This window comes from Stegodyphus dumicola, chromosome 4 (assembly GCF_044657685.1).
Source record: "Stegodyphus dumicola isolate Sdum_Otavi_A_Nest chromosome 4, ASM4465768v1".
Classification (NCBI taxonomy): domain Eukaryota; kingdom Metazoa; phylum Arthropoda; class Arachnida; order Araneae; family Eresidae; genus Stegodyphus; species Stegodyphus dumicola.
Window position 1 is genome coordinate 152,461,875 of NC_140771.1, and position 26,233 is coordinate 152,488,107.

The following is a 26,233-nucleotide window of genomic DNA, read 5'->3' on the forward strand; positions in this document are numbered from 1 at the left end:
GTTACACACGAAAAACGTGTTGTCTACATGTCTAACTTTTAAATCTTTACATTTTGCATCTTTAGCATATTATTATAAATTTAACATATCAGTACAAATTGATAAATTTAATATAGCCATAGCAATGGATCATTTAAAATGACGCCTCTTGATAAGGACATAATACTGTTTAAATAATTAATTTAATTTATAACAATGCGTATACTGATTTTTGTCACGGAGTACATCCTTGCAGAGACTACGAAGTTGCGTACATATATAAACATTAATTTTGGTTTATTTTTATCAGATTTTATGGCAGTAAACATACAACTAAACCTAATATTTATAATAACTGTAAATAAAATTTAAAGTTTTGCCGAGTTACCGCAAGGCCGATTTGCAATTTTTATAGTGACCGGTTGCTTTGAAATGTACCTTTATGTATATTTAATTTAGATAATTTAAGTATATTAAAATATGTCTTACATTACGTTGCAAATTGGACAATGTGGTAATCAACTTGGTAACAGTTTTTTCTCTACTTTATCAGAAATTTCATCTCAAACACGAAACACTTGTAACAGTGCCTTTTTAGAGGAGACTGATTATAGGTTTGTATATATAATTGTTATGTAAAATTGTCACTCAGGATGATTAATTCTAAATATGAATATGATTACATTGTAATTTATTCCGTTTTATGATTAAAAAAAATAGCCTTTAACAAAATATGACTTGAACATATTGATGCATATTTTGCACTACATCACGAATTTCCATCTTTAGAAGTTTATTACAGAAATAGATTTACCACCATTTAAATGTATATTTGAACTAAATTATTTAGTTACGACAGCAAAACTACTGGAGCGCTATTTGCCTGTTCCTGTAAATCTGTCGCATTCATATTTCATACTGATTAACATATCAGAACAAGTATGTGTGTTACTAAAAAAACTATTATTATGTCAGAAAGTCAATTTGCCCATTTCATATGCATTTTGGGCTGATCTTTGGAATATGGTAACAGGTAGTTTGGCGACATTTTGGAGGCGATAAAGGTTACTACCTAGGATTTTGGGAATAATGTGAGAAGTACTCAGTTCCGATTACGCATTATTTTGTGTGAGGGAAATGAGAGATCATGAGATATGGCATGTGACATTAATGGACGAATCGCTGTTCTTTAATCGGAAAAGGGGGTATATTTGTAAAAATATCTGCTGTACTTTATAGCAGTAGTTTCATTCTATGTTCTGTGAAACAGTGTTGTTTAATATTTGGATCCCATGGCCGTATATAAAGTAAATCCGAAATTTTTATTGCGTTTATGTGTAATTGAAAAGAATTGCTTAATTGCAGATAAGTATGAATGTCCAATATGTGGGAAGAAATGAGATTATGTGAAAGGAAGGATATTACAGATAGGTGAAAATGGACATTTTGTGATCCGCCATGCACTCAAGATTCTGTAGAAGATTAGATAAATTAGTATTTTTAATTATTTGAGGATATTATTTTTATGCATTGTTCTAAATGTAAGGAGTAAATAAATTAATATGGTATTATTGGAAAATTGTTATTAGCAATGATTTAGTTTAAAGTAATTAGGATTGTAAGCTAATTTTTATTAATTTAATATATGTGCTTATTTATATTTTAAGTAGTGTTTCTTAATTTAATTATATTTTAATTTAATGATTGTGATTTTGAGAGTTATATGTTTGTAGTATTTTGGAATACGTTTGAGTAGAAGTAAATGTGCATGGAAAGAATTTAAGTATTTGACACTAAGTATTTGTAATCATTTTTAATGTTTTGTTATAAATTCGTTGGTGATGTTTATAATAGATAATTTAGAAGTAAAAGTTTTTGGATATTTTATTTATTTTATACGTGCAAATGTCCATCCTTGGAAAGGGTATATACTTTTTCGCGATCAGGTAATTTCATTTATGTCCTTTTTACCGAATTTAAAGATTCACAAAATTTTCATGCATTTTCGTGAAATTTTTCTAATTTATGAGAAAAAAGCAGTTTACATGGATATAGTGAAGAGTGTGCGCAATGCCATTTTTGTGCAATTCTGGGATGTTTTTTTAAGTAAAAATAAGTCGACATGTACATGGTTTAATTATATTTTAATTAAATGATAGTTATTTTGTGAATTATATGTTTGTAGCAAATTAGTATACGTTTGAGTGGAAGTAAACGTGCATGGAAATAATTTAAATATTTGGCACTAAGTATTTGTAACCATTTTTAATGTTTTGTTATGAATTCGTTGGTGACATTTATAATAGATAATTTAGAGGTAAAAGTTTTTGGATATTTTATTTATATTATACATGGAAATGTTCATCCTTGGATAGGGTATATACTTTTTCGCGATCAGGTAATTTCATATATGTGCTTTTTACAGAGTTTAAAGATTCACAAAAATTTCCTGCATTTTCGTGCAAATTTTTATAATTTATGAGAAAATAGCAGTGTAGATGGATAAAGTTAAGAGTGTGTGCAATGCCATTTTTGTGCAATTCTGGGATTTTTTTTAAGTAAAAATAAGTTGATGTGTACATGGTTACTGTGCATGTGCGATTTTGAAAAACTCGGCAAGGAGTTTGCGATTCTGCACTTTTTCCCAATTTTCCAGTTAATATTTGTCATGATTAAGCAGTTTTGTTCCATAAAATTTCTAACATAAGTGTAATTCGGCTAGCAGATTGTTGGAAAAAGTGTTGAGTAAATAAAAAGAAAAGAAACATGTCTTTACTTCGTGAAGACAAAATGGCGGCGAAAAAAAAATAGGGGGTTGCTGTAGCAGAGTTGGTCGCCAAAAAATCGCCGTTACCATAATCCAAAGATCAACTGTATTTTGATACGTATTGTATCAAAATGTATCAGGAACTGTTTCCATAAATCACTAGATTTCAATTTATTGTTCAGTATCTATTATATATACCTTTCAAATTAATTTCTTTCAATCTGATGCACATATACCATATTTTTTTCCAACCCACAGAACATGTTTTTTTGAAACAACTTACAATTAATAATATCCTTCTATTCCATTAGTGAAAACAATTTTCACAATTTAGTAATTTTTATCATGAAATATGTCGACAAGTCATGTCAGTATAGAACTTGTAAAGTTATGTTTGTTGAATTTTTAGAGACAAATTATGAGCAGAGGCTTTATCATGTGCAAAATCTGCGAGTTATATCTTCCAGATTAAAGTTTTGTTTTCTAAGAATTATGCACTGAACAACAGATTGAAATGCCCAAATACCATCAGTAAAAATTGTGATGCACAATACCATAACATTCAAAGAAAGCAGTCAACATTACCTTGATATTTGACCTGTTTTGACATGGTCTTTTCATTTTATTTTACCTTTTGATGTCTATTAATTGTTAAACTGTTTCTGTAGCAAAAGCATGATCCATGTTACTAATTATAATAATATGCTTTGCAAATGACACACCTTTATTTCCTGGTATTTGAATATGTTTTTTTTGCCAAAAATTTTGCATTTTGGGGATAGTTCAACAATCAGCATGCTGTAAGCCCAAAAGATCTTAATTTTTTATTTGCTAAAAATGAATGTAAGCAATAAAATAAATGAAATATGGATTGTTGCGAGACATCCATCAAAGTAGTAACAACTTCTGATAAAACCTTGCAAGCAATTTCTTGCATTTGCATATTATAATTTCAAAATGAAATAAATAAATAAACTTTTTAATGTGATCATAAATCTATAAAATATTTTTTTTGCCGTGCCCTAATATTTTTATTGTTGTTATCTAGATTTTTTTCTTATAATGAAAAAGATCAGAAGAATTATGCTCGTGCAGTACTAATCGACACTGAGCCTAAAGTAAGTTTCTTTCCCTTTGTCACTTTTAATAATATGCTTAACTCTTTCGCATCGAGAGAGGGCAAAATCTCTTTTCCCCAAACATCAAAAACGCCTGTATCTAAGAATTTCTCCTGAAATGCTTTTCCTTTCCCCATGACAAATTGAATACTACAGCTCTAACAAGAACCTACTTAAGTAAAGCGAGAACTTCTTTCTTGGATGCTTTCACCCTGTGTAAAGTTCCCCCTTGGAACGGGTATCAAAAGCTAAACACTAACAGTAAACAAAGGAAAGAGAAGGTGCATTAAAATAATAGAACTACTTTTAGTAGCTTCAAAAGAATGATTGACATGTCATTTAACAACGCCTGAAAGCAGTGAGTAATGCAGTAACGTAATGGAGGAAAGCACTAGGTAGGAAATTAATCAGGCGTTTTGGGCGTCTAGCCGATGTGTGAATGCTCGGGTGTTTGAGGCGACTTCGATGCGAAAGAGTTGATCCATTTTCATTTAATTTCAGAATATATAAGGGTATGAAATCAGCTTCCCTTTCAATGATAGTTGCCTAAATCTTTCCATGGGAAGGATCAAATAACATAAAGCTATTCATATTACATTTTGTTAGATAAGTTGGTAGTTTTTTATTATCTGCACCTCTGCTGAAGTTGTGTAAAAAGAGGCAAAGCAGTATGAATAGTTATGTGGCAACCTAATGTGGCTATCCAGGCATGCACATAGCACATGTCCATGTTGACCAGTGCAAAAGGTGAAAGTTGTACACAGTTAAGTTTGTGCAGTTCTCCAATGTTTTATTAAGTGAAAATAGATCTGTGTATATGACGAGAACAATAGCACAAAACAAAAGTATCTTCAGAAAAAAAAAAAAGGATGTATTTTATTACTTTTTTTTATTATATAGCTTGATTTCTTATGTATAGAATTCTTAGTGTGTAACCTTTTTTAAAATGGCTGTTGCCTTTTGCACATCAGCTAACTAAAAAATTAGTTGCCAACATGTTAATGAATTTCTCGGGTAGAGTAGAGAGAAGGGTACCCTTTGTATTATCATGAAGTTTTTGTTTCATTTATCGCCAAGTAGTGGTTTATTTATGGTAACCTGAGTAGTTGAATGTTATGGAAACCCGATTATGACATAATTGGTTGCATGATTGCGGTCAATTTGAATCAGGGGAAAAGATATGGAAAGTGCGTGCCAGATTTTCGATAAGTATGTTGTTATTTTGATGTTTACATGGTAAAATAGCTGAATGTGGTAAAATTAATTTGAAGTTCTGTACGATTTAGAACAAAAGGGAAAAAGCATTAATTGACTGGTGTATAACTGAAGGTTTACTTAGTAGCTATTATTAAGTGTCCTGTGTGTATTAAGGAAATGCGTATCGTCGAATGATATCGGCCCTACTGAGGATACTTTTATTTTTGTGAATTTATGTGGCAACGCCAATATACAGATTCTAGTTCAGATAATTTTAAGAAGTTTTTGGATGCTGTTAAGGAATTTAGTTTGACTGAAGACGTGTTAACTCGTAAATAAGGTAAGTGGATATTTCCTTTGTGTAGTGCAAAAAGGAATTTCCTTTTTTATGTTATTTCATTATTTCATTTAAAATGTGGTTTATTGAGAGATTATATACATATATACTTCTCTACCACTTGAAGAAATTTTTACAAGTTTACTAGCTCTTCCAGATTTATTTCCGCAAATTACTACAGTCAAAAGTCGTTAATTCAGACACCCATAATCTGGAATGATCTATAATCCGGACCTCAAAGCTACAAACTTTCTGCGCATGCGTCGCGTTGATGCATGCGCGTAAGACCTTTACCGCTGCTAATTTGCGTGTGCGCGTGCGCAAAGTACGTTTACGAATGCGCGTTTAATGTATAACGGACGGGATAAGCTAAGCTAAAATTATCTAATTATCTATTTCAGTTAATGTTGCAGATTGCGTTGTTCCTTAATCTTCGAATTGGATCCGTATTATTATTTTTTGCAGACTGTTAGAGCAATTTTATAAAAGTAAGCTTGAACTTTCGATTATGTCAAATAGAATTTCCGATATATATTTACTAATATGTAAAGGATATACAAAGCGAAAGTATCTTTCGGAGTCCATTAAACAAAAAGTGGAATTGCTGCAAAAAATGGATAAAGTTTAACTAAACTTTAACGTTTGTTTATCTTTAACGCCGCGCCGGCGTGCATTGAATTGGAAGTTGATCTGTCAGCACTATCCTTATCTTAAGGGCAGATGTTTTTATTTTATTTGGCTTATAATTGCTTACTCAATGTAGTATTTCATCTCGTCTTTGATATGATTTAAATCAAATGCCTCGTCATTATAATTCGCTTCCGATAGCGAAGAAAGTGACAGAGGTTATTGAAAACGAAAAAATTTCGATTGACAAATTAGTCGGTATTCTCGACACAGCAATTATATCACTTGAACAGCGGAACTTTGTAACTGAACAAGAAATTATGTCTGTTTATAGAATTAAAGAGAATGTATTATAACGTAAAAAACGAAGCAACTTAAACAACTTACATTGAAAGAAATGTTTAATAAAGTAAACAAATAAATATTAAGCTTTTTTTTTTTTGTAAATTTTGATACCCTTTAGATCCTAATTTTTCTTTATTTCGTAAATTACGGTTTCATATTTTTAATTTTATAATTTCTGCATGCCATTTTACCAGATTTAAACTGATGATCTATAATCCGGAATCGCCGAAGTCCCGACGAGTCCGGATTAACGACTTTTGACTGTACCATTCTCAGCAATGAAAAATGGCAACTATTCCTCTCCAGCGTGCTCTTCAATAATTTTATTCAATTTGACAATAGCATCTATAAACAAGTACAGGGAATCCCAATGGGTGGTAATTTTTCAAGCTCTGTCTGTGAATTATTCCTTTTTACAAAAGAATTGACCTATGTCCGTTCACTCAGTACAGAAGAACGTATATTTTACCAACACATCTATAGATATATTGATGATATCATTGCATTTAACAACTACAACAAAATAGAAGTAGCTAATATCTACCCTGCATGCTTAAAACTTAATAAAACAAATACAGAACAGCATAATGTAGTCTACCTTGATTTACATATTATAGATTACAATTTTATTAAAGTTTACGACAAAAGAAGAGAATTTAATTTTTCCACACTTAAATTAACTAACTGGAATTCAAATATTTCCAAAAGAGTCATACTTAACACAATTTATTCACAGCTACTCAGAATAAAAAGAATCTGCAATACTGCGAAACACTTACAAGAAGAAATACTATACTTCGTAACTATTTTGAAAAGTAACTTAATTCCTCATAAAATAATTAAAAATACCCTAAAAAAAGCTGGCATTAGCCTTACCTATTTTTAGATTTTTTGAATTAGATAATGATATTTTATGCCTAAAGCCTGAAGGACGGTTTAAGATGGATGACTGATTCAGAGAATCTAATGTAAAAATGTACAGATAATTCTTGTTTATTCATTCTCTATCGTCCAAAATTTTGGCACTTTACTTTTAAATACTATTGTGTAAATAGTTTTAAATTTCTATAATGGCCAATTTTACTGCTTTTATTAACAAATCGGGCCTTTTCGTTTTTCATAGTAGTTTGATCGCCCGCTGGCTTGAAGAATTACGACTTTTTTAACCAATGACTGTTTTTTCCTTTCACTCTTCCTTTTGTGGCCAAGTTTAGTAGTTTTAGCTGAATTAGCCATTTTCACTTTTAGTCCCAATTTTTTCTTCCAACTACATGTCAGACGCGATTTTGAGATCTTTTCACGTTTTTCCGAGTTTTCCGACCCCCTTCGATAATTGGAGACGAGTTGCAGCTAACGGACAATCTTTTCGTATTGGCTGATGCCCACAGAACGTCGCTCCCCCATACATACATCACACGACTGAAGTACACAGAAGGGAATTACAACTACTTTTCAACATAGTTTTAAGAGGGAGAGCTCTGCATCGCCACAGGTCTGTTTTTTGTTTCTTTTGTTACAACTTTTTCTTGGTCTTAGCAAGACCCACTTTGTTGGTTTTCATCTTAATTTTCTTTTATTTTAATTAAAGATTTTCATTACAGATTTCTAAAATATATAAAATTATAAATCTTTAAGCTTGCAGGCCCTGCCCGTATGTTTTTGTATATTTAGGACTAATAGCAGACCGCTATTTATTATTGTTTTTATTTTTATTTTTATTTTTATTTTAGTCTAGATTTAAGATGTATCGGAATAGTTTTTACATATTTTAACACCTTAATGTGTCATTTTGTGCGGACGCGTCGGGAAATTGGAACAGAGAATTGAGACTATTAAAATTTTCCAAGACACTTTGTCTAAATTAAAAAAATTTTTGTAGCGAAAAAGTTTCAATTGTCTGTTTCGGCGAAACGCGTAATGGGGTTAGCTTGATTCGACGTTCAAACAAATAAAATTTCCCTTGAAAAGCCAGTTTGGAAGTTGAGTTAGGCTAATTTACCATTTTCCACTTACTTTTTTTTATCTGATTTTGTTTTTTAATGTTTTACATGTTAAATGGTTTGATTTTCATATGTATTAATTTTTTTAAAACATGTTGAACTTTTTGGAGCAACAGCTCCTGGTAACTTTTAATCGAGCTTACTACAATTTCTAATTTACTTATTTTGCAGCATATTGCGCAAGATGTTTTCTAGACCTAATTGGTCATTGAGTATTGTAATTACTACCTTGCTTGATATATATATATATATATATATATATACATATATATATTTGTTGGCTGCTCCTTTGACTTTTTAAGTGAATATAGTTCAAATATAGTTCAATGCATACATGGACAAAGTCAAGGGAGTGCCCAATGCCTAGTTTGTGCAATTCTCTGATGTTTTTTTAAGTGAAAATAGGTCGATGTGTACATGGCAGGGGTGTTTGTGCTCCGGGGAAACCCCGGAATTCCGTTGATTTTGAACTTCGATCCCCGGAAATTCCGGAGATCGTCGTTCAAAAGGAAGTAGGAATAATAATGAATTATTTATTTTGATCTGGGTAATTTTGTTTGCTTTGAAAGCAGAAAACACAAGGTCAGTGTGTGTGGTGAAAACTTTTCCTTTCTTTCTCCAAAGGCAGTGATAATGCGTGAAAAGGGGGAAAAAATTTCTTTTTTGTTCTTTCCTTATTGCGAGTTATGACTCATTCCCCTGGTTCTTGGACATTCTCTTCTGGATTCTTTTCGGCAAGTAGGCGCTGCAGAAAAAAAAGGGAGAGGCTTTGTTCGACCAGATGTGCGATCACGTGACTCTGGGTTCAAAGGTCTTATCTCTCCTGGCATGGTGCCAATAAGTAGAGAAGGGGGATTTTTCGCTGTATTAGCTATTTGTCATTGATCGCTTCTCAACTTTTTTTTCTCCACTGTGTAAAATTTTCGTTTCATTTATTGATGCACGTGTAAATTTTTCGTTTCGTTTATTGAAATATTTTTTTATTTATGTACGCAAGAGAATTTCACTATGAAATTTCTCGATATAAATAGTGATATTATACAATTAGAAGAAGGTGTCCGGAATGCATTTAGGTGGAATTGGATTGAACGGAGAGATGGTAATGGGGATACCATCGGCACATGGTGCAAGAAAATAAATGTTGCTGGACAAGCATATTGTATTTTTTGTAACTCACTGCTGAAGTATGGTGGGGAAGGATTCAAGGCTTTCACAAATCATTCTAAAACTGTGACGCACATAAAATATTCAAAGTGCATTAGACATTCAATGACTTTAAGTATTTATGCTAATTCAAAAAATACTGATGACTTACTGGAGACTGATGCTCTGCCATTGGATATAGTGACAAGAAAAGCACGCCAAGAGGTATTAATAACTTCGTTTATTGCTGAGAATTCTCTTTCTTTCAATGTAGCTACCAATTTAATTGAACTCTGCAAACAGTTGAGCCGTGATCATACGGCAATAAACTCGGAAATGTCCAGGACTACTGCATGTTATAAGATGAAATATGGGCTCGCAAAAACTATTAAGGAAAATATCATTAAAACTTTAAAGGACACTTCATTTTTTCTAAATTTGGATGAAAGTACTAGCAATGCTCAAGAAAGTATACTGGCAATATTGGTGCAGTTTTATGACAACGATCAAAATGAAGTTGTAGTTCATCATTTTGCATCTCTAAAGATGGAATCTTGCAATTCAGAAGCTGTTTTTAAAGCAGTTGTTAATACTATTGAAGATAATAATATTCCATGGGCAAACTTAATTAGTGTATTAATGGACTCATGTAACACCATGCATGAAAAAAAAAAGGGGTGTTGAAACCAGACTACAATCAAACAAAGCACCCCACTTATTAGATATTGATGGTGACACATGTCACACAGCTAATAACTGTGCAAAAAAATTTGCTTCATGTTTTGATAGATACTTAGAAGATTTGTTTGATGACATCTATTTTGATATGAAAAGCTGCAGTAAAAGAGAAATTTTTTTTCAAAATCTGTGAATCCCTTGCCATTAAAAAACTTAAGCCCTTGAAGAGACCAGACCATAGGTGGGTGTACATTTTATGTGTTTTAGAAGGAATCAAAGATCTGTGGGATGCTCTTATTGCATTTTATTTTCACTACTTGGATAAAACTGATAAAGGGGATTATTTTTCTTATGTTGAAACTGTATACAATAAAAGAAATATTTCTGCAGCTCAGAAAAAAATTGTTGAAGGGGTGTATTCTTGCTTGCATTCCCAACAACTCACAAAGGATGCTTTAGCTCGGAAAAAAAAAGAATACTAAATGGGTTATTTGTTATGCAAAACAAAACTTTATTGCATATGGCATTATATTCAGCAGTATTACCAGAGTTCAACACATATATTAAATTATTTGAAACAAAAAAAAAAAAAAAAAAAAAAAAACCAATGCTTCATTTAATACATTCCAGTATTTATAAATTGATGGCAAAATTTTTCTCTTTTTTTACGAAGCCAGAAAATATAGAGTGCACATCTTATAATGATTTATTAAAGGTTGATGTCACAAATCCAGAATTCCATCTACCTAGCAAAGTAATATTTACTGGTGCAGAAGCTTCCACTCTCCTGAAGAAATTATCAAAAATTCATCCAATAGCAAAAGAATTCCAAATTTCTTTGATGAAAGCTTATACTAATACATCACAGCATATGAAACAGAAATTACCCCTTAAAAATCCATATCTAATTAGTTTTACAGCATTAGATCCAGAGCTAAGAGGTAAAACCAGTACAATATTAGCTTTTGAAAAATTATCATCTTTTATGTCCCAAATTTTTAGTGATAATGAAAAGTGAAAAGTAGAAGCTGAAATAAGGTTATACCAGAGTGATATTGATATCACCAAAGAAATGCTCTACACATCTGATGAAAGTGGAAATCAAGTCAAGCGTACAGTTGATAAATATAGGTCTAAAGTTTTTAATTTAAAAGATGATTTCACAAAGGATTATAAGTATCCTACATTGGCTAAATTGGTCAAAGCCTGCCTTAGCTGCTTCCATGGCCCATTAGTGGAAAGTGCATTCAACTTAATGGATACATTTGTCACTGACTATAGAACCTCTCTTAAGATTGATTCCCTAGATGCAGTGCAGACTATTAAATATGATTTAATGGCTTCTAAAGAAACCTCATGTGAAAAATATGGCTAAAAAAATCCAATGACTGATCCAATTCACAAAGATCTCTTACTGAGTATGAACAGAAGTTGGAAAACATATCAAGAGGACTTAAAAACATGTATTTCAGATGAGTCACCTATAAAAGTCTCTGAAAAACCTTCTACATTAGCAGAAAAGCAAACTGCTTCTACCTCTGCATGTGCAGTTCTCGAGGAAATTTCTTCAACTGTAAATGAGGAAAATAAAAGTCAACCTTCCTGCAATTATGAAGTTCACCACAAAAGAAAGACAAGCCCACAAACATCAGAAAATAAAAAAAAGCAGCAGAAATTAGATAATTTTTTTTAAAGAATTAATTCAGGTAATTTAAATTATTTACATAAAATGTAGTAGTTTATATGTTTGAAAATTTATGGTTATTAATTTTGCAAAAAAAATAATTCATTGAACTTTTATAATTAGGTCATTCAATACTTCATAATTGTAATTTTTAATTTCTCTCCCCCCAGTTCTCAAAACTTCAAAATGCCGGTAGTAAGTCCGTAAAAGTTTCAGGGGATTTTTTGTGGTCCCACAAACACCCCTGACATGGATAATGAGTTTGTGCAATTCTTTGTCTTGTTATTTTGGCTTTGTGTAGCGGCCCAAAAATCGCCACTATTCAAAGCCAAAATAACAAGACAACGAATTGCACAAACTCAATATCCACCAATTTCTCTTCAAAGTCGTTAACTAGTTTGCAACTCCTTGGTGAGGGTGTAGATAATCAGAAAGTGTCGATAAGTTATAGATATAACTTTTAAAGTAGAAACTTATTTTGATATTTTCTGATTACCTCACCTCATCAAAAAGTCTCAAACTCATTGCCAGCTTTGAAGAACATTCATAAACGCAAAATTTGGTGAAGAATTAGATACTACTAATTCTTTACTAACATGCAAAAGGCAAAACTAAAGGTAATGTAACTAAGAGAAATAATGAAATGCATAAATGAGATGTATAAAACTCAGGCATAACTGTATGCAAAAATGGTAGATGTCCTAAAATATAAATGTATTGAATGAAAATGGGGTGAATGCTAAGGAAAATGTTGTATACCAGTCAGTTATAATATAATATTTATAATACAGGGTAAGTAAAAAAAGAGTCATTATTTTCCAAATTGTATGACAAATGATTTAACAAACATACTTATCTATGATGCATAAAATTAAACTTTGACTGTCCAAGTTTCTTCTCAAGCACTGAAGATTCTTTATATGAGATCTTTCTTTCATTCCACTTGCATTTAATCATCTGAGGCACCAGGCAGCTTTAGGATCTATAGAGTTTGCACCTGGCAGTAAAAATATTAATTCTGGCCTGCACACAAGTTTAAAAAAAATAAAAAAATAAACCAGGCTTTTAGATTTAAAATTACGCCCAAAGGTTTTTTTTTTTTTTTTTTTTTTAAACGTTTAATATGTTGCCTTTATTTATTAAATATCATGTTCTTCACACTTAAACCATAAAATTCAATTCAACAGCAGTTATCAAAAAATAATTTAAAAAGAGCATATCTTTAAATTTTCTGATAGGCAGTCTCGCGCTTTGGAGATAAAAATGCCCCCCCCCTGCACACTGTTGCCATTGCTTGCTTTGAAATCATTGAGTTTGTTAATCAAATATACATTAAAGTGTTACAAAATATGGAATCGATAATAAAACAAATTCCAAATTAGGGCTCTCAGATGCATATATTCGGTTGAGGATTACGTTATTCAAAATTGGATAGCTCTAGGTATCATTGTTTTATAACAAAGCAACAAACATACATTCATTTATGCAAGATTCTTCATTATTTAATTTCTATAAATATAATACAGGGCTCTAATATTTGGTGGCAACAATTTAAAAATAGTTTATAGGGAATCAAGGCAAAATGCCAAAACGAAATTAATAGCCTTTCTGGGCAAATTGCCCCTTTGGGCTAAAAAGCTACAAATGCTGAATTTGCTTTAAAAATGTATTCAGGTGAGAAGTGATGTGGGAAAAACTGTAAAGTTAAAACATTCATGTACATAATCAAAAAATGCATAAATGAATATTCAACTCAGATCTATAAATGAAACCCAAGTTATATTATTTTACTATACCTTTGACTGAGACCACTGAAATTTGACATATAAATGAGAAATGTGTAATTAAGGGACTACTGTCTGAATAAAGTATTTTATGCTTGAAACCATTTTTTAAAAACTGATTTTATTCTGAAATTAATCTAATGTTATGTTTATAAATTTTACATTCATTGCCCAAAAATCTTTGCATAACAAATAGTTTATTTTCATTCTATTTCTTATTAAGCTTATTTGGGTGCATATAGCTCATTTTATTTGATTTTCTGATAGGTAATCAAAGAAATTGTGAAGTTTTCTAAAGATGCTTTGTGGTCTTATCGAGGTGACTCTCAGATAATTCAGCAGCAAGGTGCAGGTAACAATTGGGCAATGGGTTACAATTACCATGGGCCTTTACTTCATGATCAAACAATGAATGCCGTGCGAAGAGAAGTAGAATGCTGTGATCATTTTCAAGGTTTTCTGATATTCTCCTCAGTGGCTGGAGGAACTGGCAGTGGACTTGGGTCATATCTTTCTCAAATTCTTCTTGATGACTTTCCATCTGTATCCTCAGCCAACATTGTAAGTATATATGTATCTTGTAATTAAAAGTGTTTGTCAATTATTTAAATATTTAGTTAATTCATAATGCATGCTTTTTTTTACCTGAATATGCAAGGGTTATTTTTTAAATGAGATCCATTTGCATAAAAATAAAACAGGTAAATATTTTTTCAACAAAACACATATTGCCTAGATTTGTACACAATTATCTGTTTTTCTTCATAATCAATTTGTCAGTTTAAACATTTATCAGAACAAACAACTTTCCATATACCCTTCTCACACAAGTCTGTCGCCTACAACGATAGTTATTCATGGTTGTTTTAATGTCTCCATAATTATGTTGACTTGAACAATTTCACTCATTTTTATACTTCAGTACTATAATTTACTGTCATTCATGTGCATCACATATCTGGCAGTGAATATCCACACCTTTTGTGCTTCTTGCTATTAAGAACTGAATGGTTACAGTATTTCACAGTCCACAAATGAGCCTTCACCACAATCTTCTAAGAATTCTTGGTCCAGGAGAAATTATTTTACCCAGTCTTTCATCGTTGAATAGGAAGGAAAAGAATTAGGGTATTCATTGAATATTTATTGTTTTATTCCTTAGGGATTAAGGTTTTCTTTAGTCAAAAACTTAAATAACAAAAAGATACTCGGTTTTAAACATTTCAGAACAATTTAGTACATTACTTCATTTGGTAAATGGACAAAAGAATGCATACGATTTCTCTAATCATACTTTGAACTTATTCATTTAGTTTTGTCATTACATACCTTCAAGGGAAACTTATTGCCAATCAATTTTTTATGTATGACACTTTTTTTTTAATCTGTCTATTTAATGCATAAATTATGAGTGATGTGAAACTTTATTCTTAATTAAAGCATTAGTGAAAATTTTTGCTGCTGTGCTTTACATATTTAAATTAGTTATTTTATTTAGTCTTTTCTTTGCATAAGGATATTAAGTTCTTGGCTTTCTGTATAGTTTAAGGAACTCGGATGAGTATATTATAAGCTGATATTAAACTTTTGTATTTCTTATCTTGTGTCATGATGTTTCAAGGTATAATATATTTTGAATTTAACACTTTAAATTTTAGGGACATACAGTGTCTCACAAAAGTGATAGGACACTTGTGCTTTACAAAATGAAACTGTAATAAAATAAATTAAAAAAACATGTAAAAATTTTTTGTGGGTGTGTTTCATACTTAAATTTAGTAACAATTATTACATAACATACATTTTCTCAAAATATTAAAATATTAATTTAATAAAAATACAATTGTTTAAAACGGAGCAAAAAATGGCTCACATAAGTGATGGGACACCATTGGATACTACTACGTACTACAATAAAAATATTTTTTGAGGTTTTTATTTTTACTCAAAAGCAATTGGCAATAATTTATAAAATCGTCTGCGGTATTTCTTTCCAGTTTGTTTTGGAATTTTTGTGTTTTTTAGCTTTGTGCAGCCATGAATGCTAAACGAAAAGAAACTTTGCCTGAAATTCGAAAATTAGTTATTAATTTTCATATTGAACGTGGAAAATCTATTAGAGAAACTCCTGAAACAGTTAACTTGAGTCATTCAACAGTTTACAATATCATTAAACGATATAAAAAGAATCATATGATTCAGGATAAAAGAAGACCTGGCCGACCATCAAAGCTATCCAATGGAATAAAGCGAATTATCGTTCGAAATATTAAAAAAAAATCGAAGAATGAGTGCTCCTAAAATTGCTGCTGTTTTACAAGCGTTATATGGAGTAATTGTTAAACCTGAGACTATTAGAAGAGTAATTTGATATGCTGGATATCACGGTAGAGCAGTCAGGAAAAAATTCTTTGTAAGTGAAAAGAATAGAAAACTCAGACTGGCTTTCGCAAAATCCAACATAAATAAGAATTCTTATCACTGGAATGAAGTTATATTTGCTGATGAGAGTAAATTTAATATATTTGGTTCTGACGGTAGAATTTTGGTGTGGAGAAAACCCAGGGAAGAATTTCGAAAACAGAACTTGGTGCCAACAGTAAAACATGGTGGAGGAGGAGTTATTGTATGGGGGTGTATGTCGTCCGCTGGAGTTGGTACTCTTGTTTTTATTGACAGTATAATGGATCAGTACAAGTATATTGACATTTTAAATCAAAATTTTAAGTCTTCAGCGCGAAAATTGAACCTTCATAACGATTTTAAATTCTACCAGGACAATGACCCCACGCACACTGCATGAACATTAGACTCTGGCTGCTGTATAACTGTCCTGAAATAATAAAAACACCACCACAATCTCCAGACTTAAATCCCATACAGAATATTTGGCAAGAATTGGAATCAAGAATTCGCAAACACACTATTTCTTCAAAACAACAATTAAAATCGGTGTTTCAAGAAGAATGGGGTAAAATAACTCCAAAAATCACAAAAAAAATTAGTCGAATCCATCCCAAGAAGATTAAATCATGTTTTAAAAGTAAAAGGAAATCCAACAAAATATTAAAAACTTTTAAAAAGTAAAATTTTTGGATAAATATTTCATGGAAAAGTAAGTGTCCCATCACTTATGTGAGCCATTTATTGCTCCGTTCTAAACAATTGTATTTTTATTAAATTAATATTTTAATATTTTGAAAAATGTATGTTATGTAATAATTGTTACTAAATTTAAGTATGAAACACACCCACAAAAAATTTTTACATGTTTTTTAAATTTATTTTACTAGTTTTCTTTTGTAAAGCACAAGTATCCCATCACTTTTGTGAGACACTGTATTTTTCTGTTACCCATATCAATATTACTTTAATTTTCATATGCTATTCTTAAGTGCTTAAGTTTAAAATATTTTGCTCCAGGCTGTTAATTTTTTAAATATGTTGCTTCAGACTGCTGTGCTTTTTAATGTATTCTAATATTATATCACATTTTTTTTAAAAAAAATTATGTCTATATAGGCCAGTTAAAATTGGATTTTAGAAACATTATTAAAAGTGGTTCAATGCATTTTGATGGCGACAAGACTATTCCAAAGAGTTAAAGCTTTTTAAAGTTAAAATTATGCATCTTCTACACTTATTCATGTTTTTTATTTATATAGTTATAAAAGAAGAGAAAATTAGAACTGTTAAATAGGATATACTGAATTTCTTTGAACTTAATTCTCAACTACTGTTTTATTTTTGGAGGAAAATGAATTTTTAAATTAACTTTTATTCCAAGGGTCATATTCATTTATTTCTTATTTATGCGTATTTATTTCTGCAGTTCTTGATTATTTTACATGTGTGTTTCACATTAATGGCTAAATATTATTGTAATATGAATAGATTTATAGTCTGGTCAATAATTTTTAAGACGATGGAAAAAATTCTCTTTCTAACAAATAATTAAGCTATTTAGTATATATTATTCAAATTGCATTAATTATGCATCAGTAGACTTATTTCAGCATTTAAAATTACTCCATTAAACTTTTTTTTTTTTTTTTTTTTTTTTTTTTTTTTGTGTGTGTGTGTGTGTATGTCTTTCTTTTGGAACAGCAGTGAAAAACTCAGTCCAAGCTGTTTTTATATCTTTTTAACATTTATCAAAATAGTGATTACTGATTGGTAAGACTACACTGATATACCTGAGCAGCAGCTTTCTTATCAGTGCTGCAAATGAACCTTATGAATTCTTGTACTTTGAAACTGATAATATCAATGATCTTAAATTGTTCATTTAAACTGCTCTTTTAATCACTGATTATAATGAAAATTTTGTTTCTAAATATATTCAAAAAAGGCATATTTTAGATTACTTATTTACTAATGAAAAGCAAAAAGCTATAGAATTTTTACAAGAAAAATATGGAAATGGTAATATGAAGTTTTACTCAAGTTTATATCTCAATACTCCATTTACCCATCGGCTTAGCCAGGGGGGTGAATTAAGCATCATCAGACATTGTTTACAGCTGAAGCAACATCTGTAGGTCATTAAAAGAATATTTTTCAAAATTTAGTTTAGCATATTACAAATTGATGAAGATACTAGGATTCGGAAGAACTTCAAAGCTCATATTTTTGTTCAGAGTACTGAATAAAAATGTCTGTTATTAGCATTTTATATGTGAACTAAAAATGGATAGAATATTATAAATATGTATATAAACTATAGATTTTCTTGTGATTACTTCTGTTGTATCACAAGCAATGACACCATGGAGTACATTAACGACAGAGCCTGCAGTAAATGAGCTGTGACTGAGAGTGAGACCGCTAAGAGCAACACCAAGAAGTAAATTCTGCATCTTTTAAAGTAGTTAAGTTGGACTACTGAAAACTGCGAAGCAAATTAAAACAGCCTGTGTAACCTGAAGTATAATAGCTACAATGAAAGAATTATAGTTCATCTCCATGAGGTGTCCAAATTCATTTTCGAACTAACACGCATACAGTGAAACAACAACTTCTGTGTAGTGCATATTTTAATTGTTTTCATTTCAGTCATCAAAAAAGCTGATTTTTAAAAATAATATTGCTGATTATTATTTTTATTTATTAATTTATTATTTAGATAAATTTAATGTATAATTTTGTAAGAAAATGGAGTAAAGATGTTATTTAAAATTTATTTTGTGGATAAATTTTCTGTATAATTTTATAAGAAGTGGAGTAAAATATTATTTAAAGAATGCAGATTTAACCTGTCTATGCTTCTGTTTATACTGTAGACTTGGATATATTCCAACATGTTTGGGAGCCATTATGTATTAATAAAAAAACACCATTCAATATGACAAAGTAATTTATTTACAAATGAATGCAGTTTGGCCTTGAGCTATAGATGTAATTGTAAAATTTTTAGTATGTGTTGTGTATTTTATTGCTTTATTTCCATTTGTATTTTTCTGTCTTTATTTATTAGATATAGTTCTGACCATTAATAAATATATTTATAATTTCAGACAGTTTGGCCATTTCAGAAAGGAGAGGTATCAGTACAATCATACAATGCTGTTTTAAGTCTTGCTGCTTTACAAAAATCTGCAGATGCAGTCTTCATGATTGAAAATGACTGGCTACTCAAGCTATGCCGACAGAAAATGGGTTTAAAAAAGGCTTCCATACATGATATCAATTATGTTGCTAGTCAACAATTAGCAAATTTGTTGTTACCAGTTGAAAGTGATTATGGAATAAACCCTATGCTGAGTAAGATTCTGTTTTAAACTTAATTATATAAAAACTACTGTTACATATGTTAGTGACTGGAATTTATTATTAAAGGAACAAATGTATGCAGTGTGTCCCATAATTACATAAAAAAGTTTTTTAATATTGTTTATGTATAAATTATATGTCAAATTATATATGAATCGGAAGATGTAAAACGGGACTATGTGATAAAAGTCAAATTTTCAAGGAGCAACAATAAACTATCCCATTTCTCACAAGAATGTCAGAAGATGTGTGAAAAATGCTGAATTACATGGATTACTAGTGAACACAAATGTAATTTTTTGTTGACTAGTAATCCATGACTAGTCAACAAAAAATTACATTTTTGTGAGGAGTAGGATGGATTTTGGTTGCTCCTGTAAGCTTTGACTTTTGTAACATAGCCTCTTTTTACATTTATCAATTCAGATGTATATTTTATAAGTGTTAGTCTTTTTGTCTTGCTCTTTAACAAATTCTGTTATTTTGTGTTGGCTTCTATGAATTTCCTAATAATATATTGCATTTTATTCTTTAAATAATTTTAAGTGAAATTTATCTGTCTAAATATAGCTAAAAATATCTTCCTATATTTTCAGTTTGTCTAAGATAAGTAATATATGTTAAATTTCCAGGTGATGTATTAGCACATTTGGTACCTCATCCTCAGTTCAAATTACTTGGCCTCAGATCAGTTCCTCAAGAGCCTTTATCTTCTGTTCCATTTAGTGTTCATACTTGGCCTGGACTTCTTCGAACTCTTCGTAGAATGGTTCTATATAACAGTGTGATTGATGAAGGTACTTTAAGTAAATGTATTTCATATAATTGTGAAGTGATTCATTTGAACTAATTGTATTCTGATAAAAGTAATTGTCATATAAAATAGAATTTGCTATTAAATTTTTATTTTGCATTTTGAAATAGATGAAAATAGGTATTTTTTTAAATTAAAAATAACATTTTTGTCAATTAATTTTCCAAACTCATTGATTAAAGGTGACATAGAATCTTAATTAATAGTTGATGCAATTTAAATAAGTTTCCCACTAAAAAGAAAGAGGTATAACTTTCCAGCTTCATATCACACTGACTGAAAAAAACTTATCTCCATTAAAAAAAAAAAAAAAAAAAAAAAAAAAAAAAAAAAAAAAAAAAGATTATGCCTTGTCTAAAGTAAATATGAGAGAATTTCCTTTAGAAGGTCATACTCTAAGGCAGAGATTCTCAACATTTTTCTTACATTGACCCTTTTTAAAAGAATGATTCTCTTCATCAAAACCCTTACATTTTTCTTTATAATACACAGAAAACAGTATAATCATAATACAATTAATTAAAAGTATGAAAATAAATTTTGGAAAGAATGGTTTATTAGATTTATGTTTCATTATTTTTAGCAAAAAGGAGCAATTAGCACAGAAGGGCTATTAATTTTGTTTTGACACTTTGCGTTGATTCATAATAAACGGCGAATCACTTTTTAAATTGTTGTCATCAAATATTAGAGCCCTGTGTTATATTTAAAGAAATTAAATAATGAAGAATCTGCGTAAATGTATGTTTGTTTCTTGCATTGCGATAAAACAATGGTACTGAGGGGTGGTTGCTAGTGCGAGACTGTGCATCTGAAATTCTAAAGATATGCCCTTTTAAATATTTTGTGATATTGCTGTTGAATTGAATTTTATGGTTAACGTGTGAAGAACATGATGTTTAATAAATAATGGTAACACACAAAATTCTAAAAAAATCTGAAAGCTTTCAGATTTTTTTTAGAATTTATTTTCATATTTTTTATCCTACAAATATAAAATTTTCAGAAAAGAAATCACAGATTTGAATTGCACAAAAGTTTGATTTCAATTAATATGATGGCTGCCATTGATGTATTGATACATTTTAAAAAACATATTTGGCATAAACTTGCTTAACTTAATTTTTAAATCATCTCATTCACAAATATTCAACCTGCTTCTTGTTTCCTGTAGAAAATTATTGACTTGACTAAAGCCTGCTTCTACTAGGTAAGATGAGGTAAAAGTCAATAAAAATTGGTTCGGTAAAATTTTTTATTCTGGAATATTTCTTTCAGATGACTTTCAAATTCCAAAATTTAGCACACCAGTGTATTGTAATAAGACCTGTACTTGGATATCCACCTTCAATGCAATCAACTCTTCTTGTATCATAGTGTCAAAAACAGATATTTTGCAGTTCGACGGTTCTATAAGCCATGTTAACTCATTTAAATTTTTAGTATCTTGGAATTGAACATTGTAATTGTGTCTTAAATTTTGAAAGTGGTCATATATGAACATATATCTCCTGAGGAAATACAATCCTTTTCAATAACAGACAGTCACATTAAATTATTGAAGTGATGGAATTCTTTTCATTTCAGCATCAATAAAACGAAGTCAATTTTTGAATGAAAAATGTCTCTTCTTTTAGTTTGTTTTATATGGCATTGAGCAATGAACATATATTAGCTAAGTGGAAAGTATGCCTTTTTGAATTTTATTAATTTTATTAATCAAGGGTTGTTCACTTTCAAGGAAAATTCTATCGTGGTATTAGAAAGTCTGAATGCTGCAAATAGTCATGGTACATTTTACTTTTTGATATTGCATTTATTGCCCAAATTTTTTAATATGTTATATAAATTGTGTATATTTCGTTCCTTTTTATTTATTTTATGTGATTTCATACTACATGATATAGCTTTATATCAATAAACAATTAATTATATAATTTATTAGTAATTTTTTTTGTAATCAATAGGATCCTTGATCAATTGCCATTCCGTGTTAAGTTATTGACCCCCAATCTACACCTTGATCATCATTGACCCCTTTGGAAACCCCTGCTGTAAAAGCATCCCTCATGAGGCATATAGCATTTTTTTAAGTACTGTTCTGTAGTAAATAGCTTAACCTGTAAAAATAATCAATTTGTTTTATAGACGAAAAGTTATAAGGTGTTTTCTCCATCCTTTCCTCATGCCTTCGTGGTGTAATTGGAAGCATACTTGATGCATATTTGAGAGGTCCAGGGTTTGAGTCCCGGTGGGGGAATGGCACATTTTCACCTCTCTTGCTTTAGAAAAACCTAAGGACTCTGCAAGTTCATTGGCTTAAAATTCTGTACAGATTTGTGCAGTAATTTGCACAAATTCTCTCGCAATAATGCTAATCTAAAACTGATTTGTACAGAAATAATAAATTTTAAAATTACTGTATTGCTAATTAAAGTCGAATTCCATCAGTGAGAACTGAAAAAGTCAAAACCTTTTTAGATAATCCATGAGAAACTATCTTTTGCAATTAAAGGTAGAAATAAAAATGCATAACATTTCTAAGGATACACTGCGTTTTTGAAATTGTGTTATTTAAGATAAATGATCTCTCAGTTTTTTCTTGCAACATTCTTTAATGAGCTGTGTACATGGAAGTCATCCTTGAACAGAAGTTTCACAGTGCACTGGTTTGCCTAACATTATAATAGCATCAGTTTTCATCCTTTTTCAGGGTAAAATACATACTGACCAGTAAAAAAAATAAAGCAGTAAAAATGTTCATTTAGAAATAAACTGGAGCGACTGATTTTGCAATCCTGTAATTCATTATTATTTATCTGCAATGCTCCAATAAAAGCAATTAATTTTTATACATATATCAACCATACAGAAATATTCTAAAGTTAATATGTGCAGAAATCTCAAAACAAGGACAGTTTATTAATTAGAAAACATGATAGTTGGAAGACTGAATTTATACTATTCTGATTTAAAGTGTTTTATGACAATTAAAATTTTTTATCTTTAATCTGTTAAATGATTTAAAATGTATTGATATAGCATACTTCTATAGGGAATCTTTAAAATGTTTGCTTAATACAATTTAACAGAAATATAGCTTTGTTATTACATAAATTAATCACTTCTTTGAAATATGGCTGCCAGTGTAAAGGAAGATTGTTAAGTAATCCAAAACCTTTACTTAATTAATTTAAGGTATTTTAGAATTTATTGAATTTTAAAATTATTTATGACATATGTTTATTTGTTACTTCCAGTTTATGGCCGATGTAATTCATCTTCAAATATTGTTTCTACACCTCCTGTTTCACTTGCAAACCTTCTTGTTCTTCGGGGTCGGGATTCAGAATCTGCTGATTCTGATCTTCTTCACAAGCCATCTCTGCCTTATGCAACCTGGGTCCCTGCTTCCTTAAGACTCAAAACCTGGAATCAATCTCATCCTTTTCTTTGCTATGACAGAACTGCATTACTTGTAAATAATGGGCAGCTATCCATTTCAAGTGTTGATGTGGCTGTTGAAAAAGCATGGAAGATGTTTTCTTACAAAGCATATTTTCATCATTATGTACAGTATGGTTTAAGTGAAGATGAGTTTTTATCATCTGTTATGCATTTGGAACAATTAATTGCCAGCTATAAGTCAATAGTTAGTTAAATAAATCAGTAGTCAATAATTAGCACATAAGTGAAACTATGAAAATCTCGTAAATATGTTATAAATAAAGTTAAGAGAATTATTGATTTAATCATGCACTAAATTTGAAAATTTAACAATTTAATTCTATATTAAAATTTAGAAACTGTTGTATGACTGTTTACCATAAACACACTCTGTTTATTCAACTGCAGTTCAGATAAGGAATACGAGTTTACAATACAAATATTTATAAGAGCAGTGACATATGATATAAGGTAGAAATGATTGAAAAGGCAAATCTGTCCATCAAAAGAACTAATTTAAGCAGTTTTTCTACCTACTTTTAGTGGCTGTAAGGAACTGTGCATGCCATGCCTTAACCAACAAAATATCCTGGGTGACTGTCTAATGAAATGCTATTTTTTGCAAATTTAATACACAACCACAGAGCATCAATGGTAGCCAATGATGCTGACATATGAGCCATTTTTTGCACAATTATGTCCTACTCAGTGCAGGACAAATCAAGTGACTACACAGGTCAAGGAATAATTGATAAAATATGAAGGAAGTACTGAATATGCATGTGAACTGAGGGTGTTAGCATTGTCCTGCTGAAAATTAATGCCAGGAAAGTTCCATAGGAATGATAGAACTTCTTATTCTAAGATTTCATTGATGTAGTACTGACTGTTCAATAATATCTGCCACATATAGAAAGCAATAGCATGAATAAAATATTGTTCTTCTCAAAGTATAATGCCTGGGCTGAAACTACTATGACATTCTGCAGCGTAGCCATCTTGATACCATTATAATGGAAAATGAAAATTTTACCATTGTGGGTCCAGCAATTATGTTTATACTCCTAGAAAAATATATTGTTGCCCATACAATGCATCAGTGTCTTAAATATTTGCATAACTGAAGGTACTGTGATCTGTGTTTTCAGGGTCAATAACAGTCATAGTAACAGATGCTCATCTATAAGCCTTTTATGTACAGATTATTAGTAAACAGTGCAGGCAAACATCACCTGACAGGTTTCTGTCATATAATAATGTTATAGTTCTTTTTGCTCAATTCATTATTGCCATGAATACCCTGCATCTTGTCTTTCTATTGTGATGTGGCTGAAGATGTTCTGAGCCTCCTTTTGTTGATGGTTCAAATCTTGCTTAGTTGATTATCTCCAAGTACACATAACTGTGCTGGCATGTTGCCCATTATGAGAAAGGATCTCACAGTATAAGAGAGCCAAGGCATGTTTCCTTTGCTCAGTGAACAATTGTTGTATGGAATAGTGTACAGTACACAATTTGGGCTTTTATAGTTTTCTTTTATTCATCGGGTCCACTTTCAAGCAGTATTTCATGTACATCCTATTTGCATACATAGCTCATCTTGTAATAATTTGCATTTCATGTGATAAACAATCCATCTTCCACATCTGTGGCTTATCTAATAGCTCTTTTTCAATGTATCAGTTTTTCTGAACAGCAATGTATCAATAGCATGATATATTATGAGTGATAGCATATTCAGTATTTTGCAGTGTAATGATTAAAACTAGAATGTGTATTATGTAATTGTGTCCACGTTTTCATAAAACATTCGAATACAGGTTTTAAGTTTTCAGATATTTAGTTGTGGAAATTTTAAGGAAAGGTTGCTGAATTTTCTTTAGCTGTACGTTAATTTTTCTATCAGTTTACTACTGTTTTGCGATTTTTCCCAATAGGAAATTTGTGATTATCATATTATCTTGAATATAAGACTACTTCATATGTAAGGTGATCCTGAATTTGTCAAATTTTTCATATATATATAAAATATAGGCTTGTGCATTAAAAAAGCATCCTTTGTTTAATATATCAAAGGATTTTACGAAAACTTAAATTAATTTATGTATACTAATCTGAATATTTTGCCTTAAGATGAAACTAAAGCAAATATGTTTTCTTTTAATATAAAAGTTAAAGAATAAGGGATAAATTATTCAAGTACATTTTTTTAATATTAAGCTGAGGGTATAAGTTGTGTATTATAGTCAAAAGAGTATTTTATAAGGAAAATTCCTTCTTATGCTCATTGTAATGCTTTAAGTGCAAACCTGAAGGACAGGTCAAAATAACTGATATTAATTTAGAAAGATTATAAAGTGTTACATTAATCATTTCTAAAAAGTTGTGCCAGATCATTTATTTTTTGTTTATGCTGTGATACAAATGTATAGTGTGAAATCTTATTATTATATATTTATCATTTTGTATTTTATTTTATTTTGTACATTATATTGTGCCATGGATTTGTTATTTTATAAATATATGTTTCTGAAATTCTGA

At 30.2% G+C, this 26,233-nt stretch overlaps 1 protein-coding gene across 1 annotated transcript; it reads left to right on the plus strand.

Annotated features, from left to right (window-relative positions):
• Positions 1-323: 323 nt before the first annotated feature.
• On the plus strand, positions 324-26,233 carry LOC118195769 (tubulin delta chain-like). Its single transcript, XM_085815606.1, has 6 exons — positions 324-593; positions 3,795-3,864; positions 13,927-14,220; positions 19,176-19,422; positions 20,064-20,228; positions 23,506-26,233. The coding sequence occupies exons 1-6, from the start codon at positions 460-462 to the stop codon at positions 23,904-23,906; spliced, it is 1,311 nt and encodes a 436-aa protein (XP_085671732.1). The 5' UTR covers positions 324-459; the 3' UTR covers positions 23,907-26,233.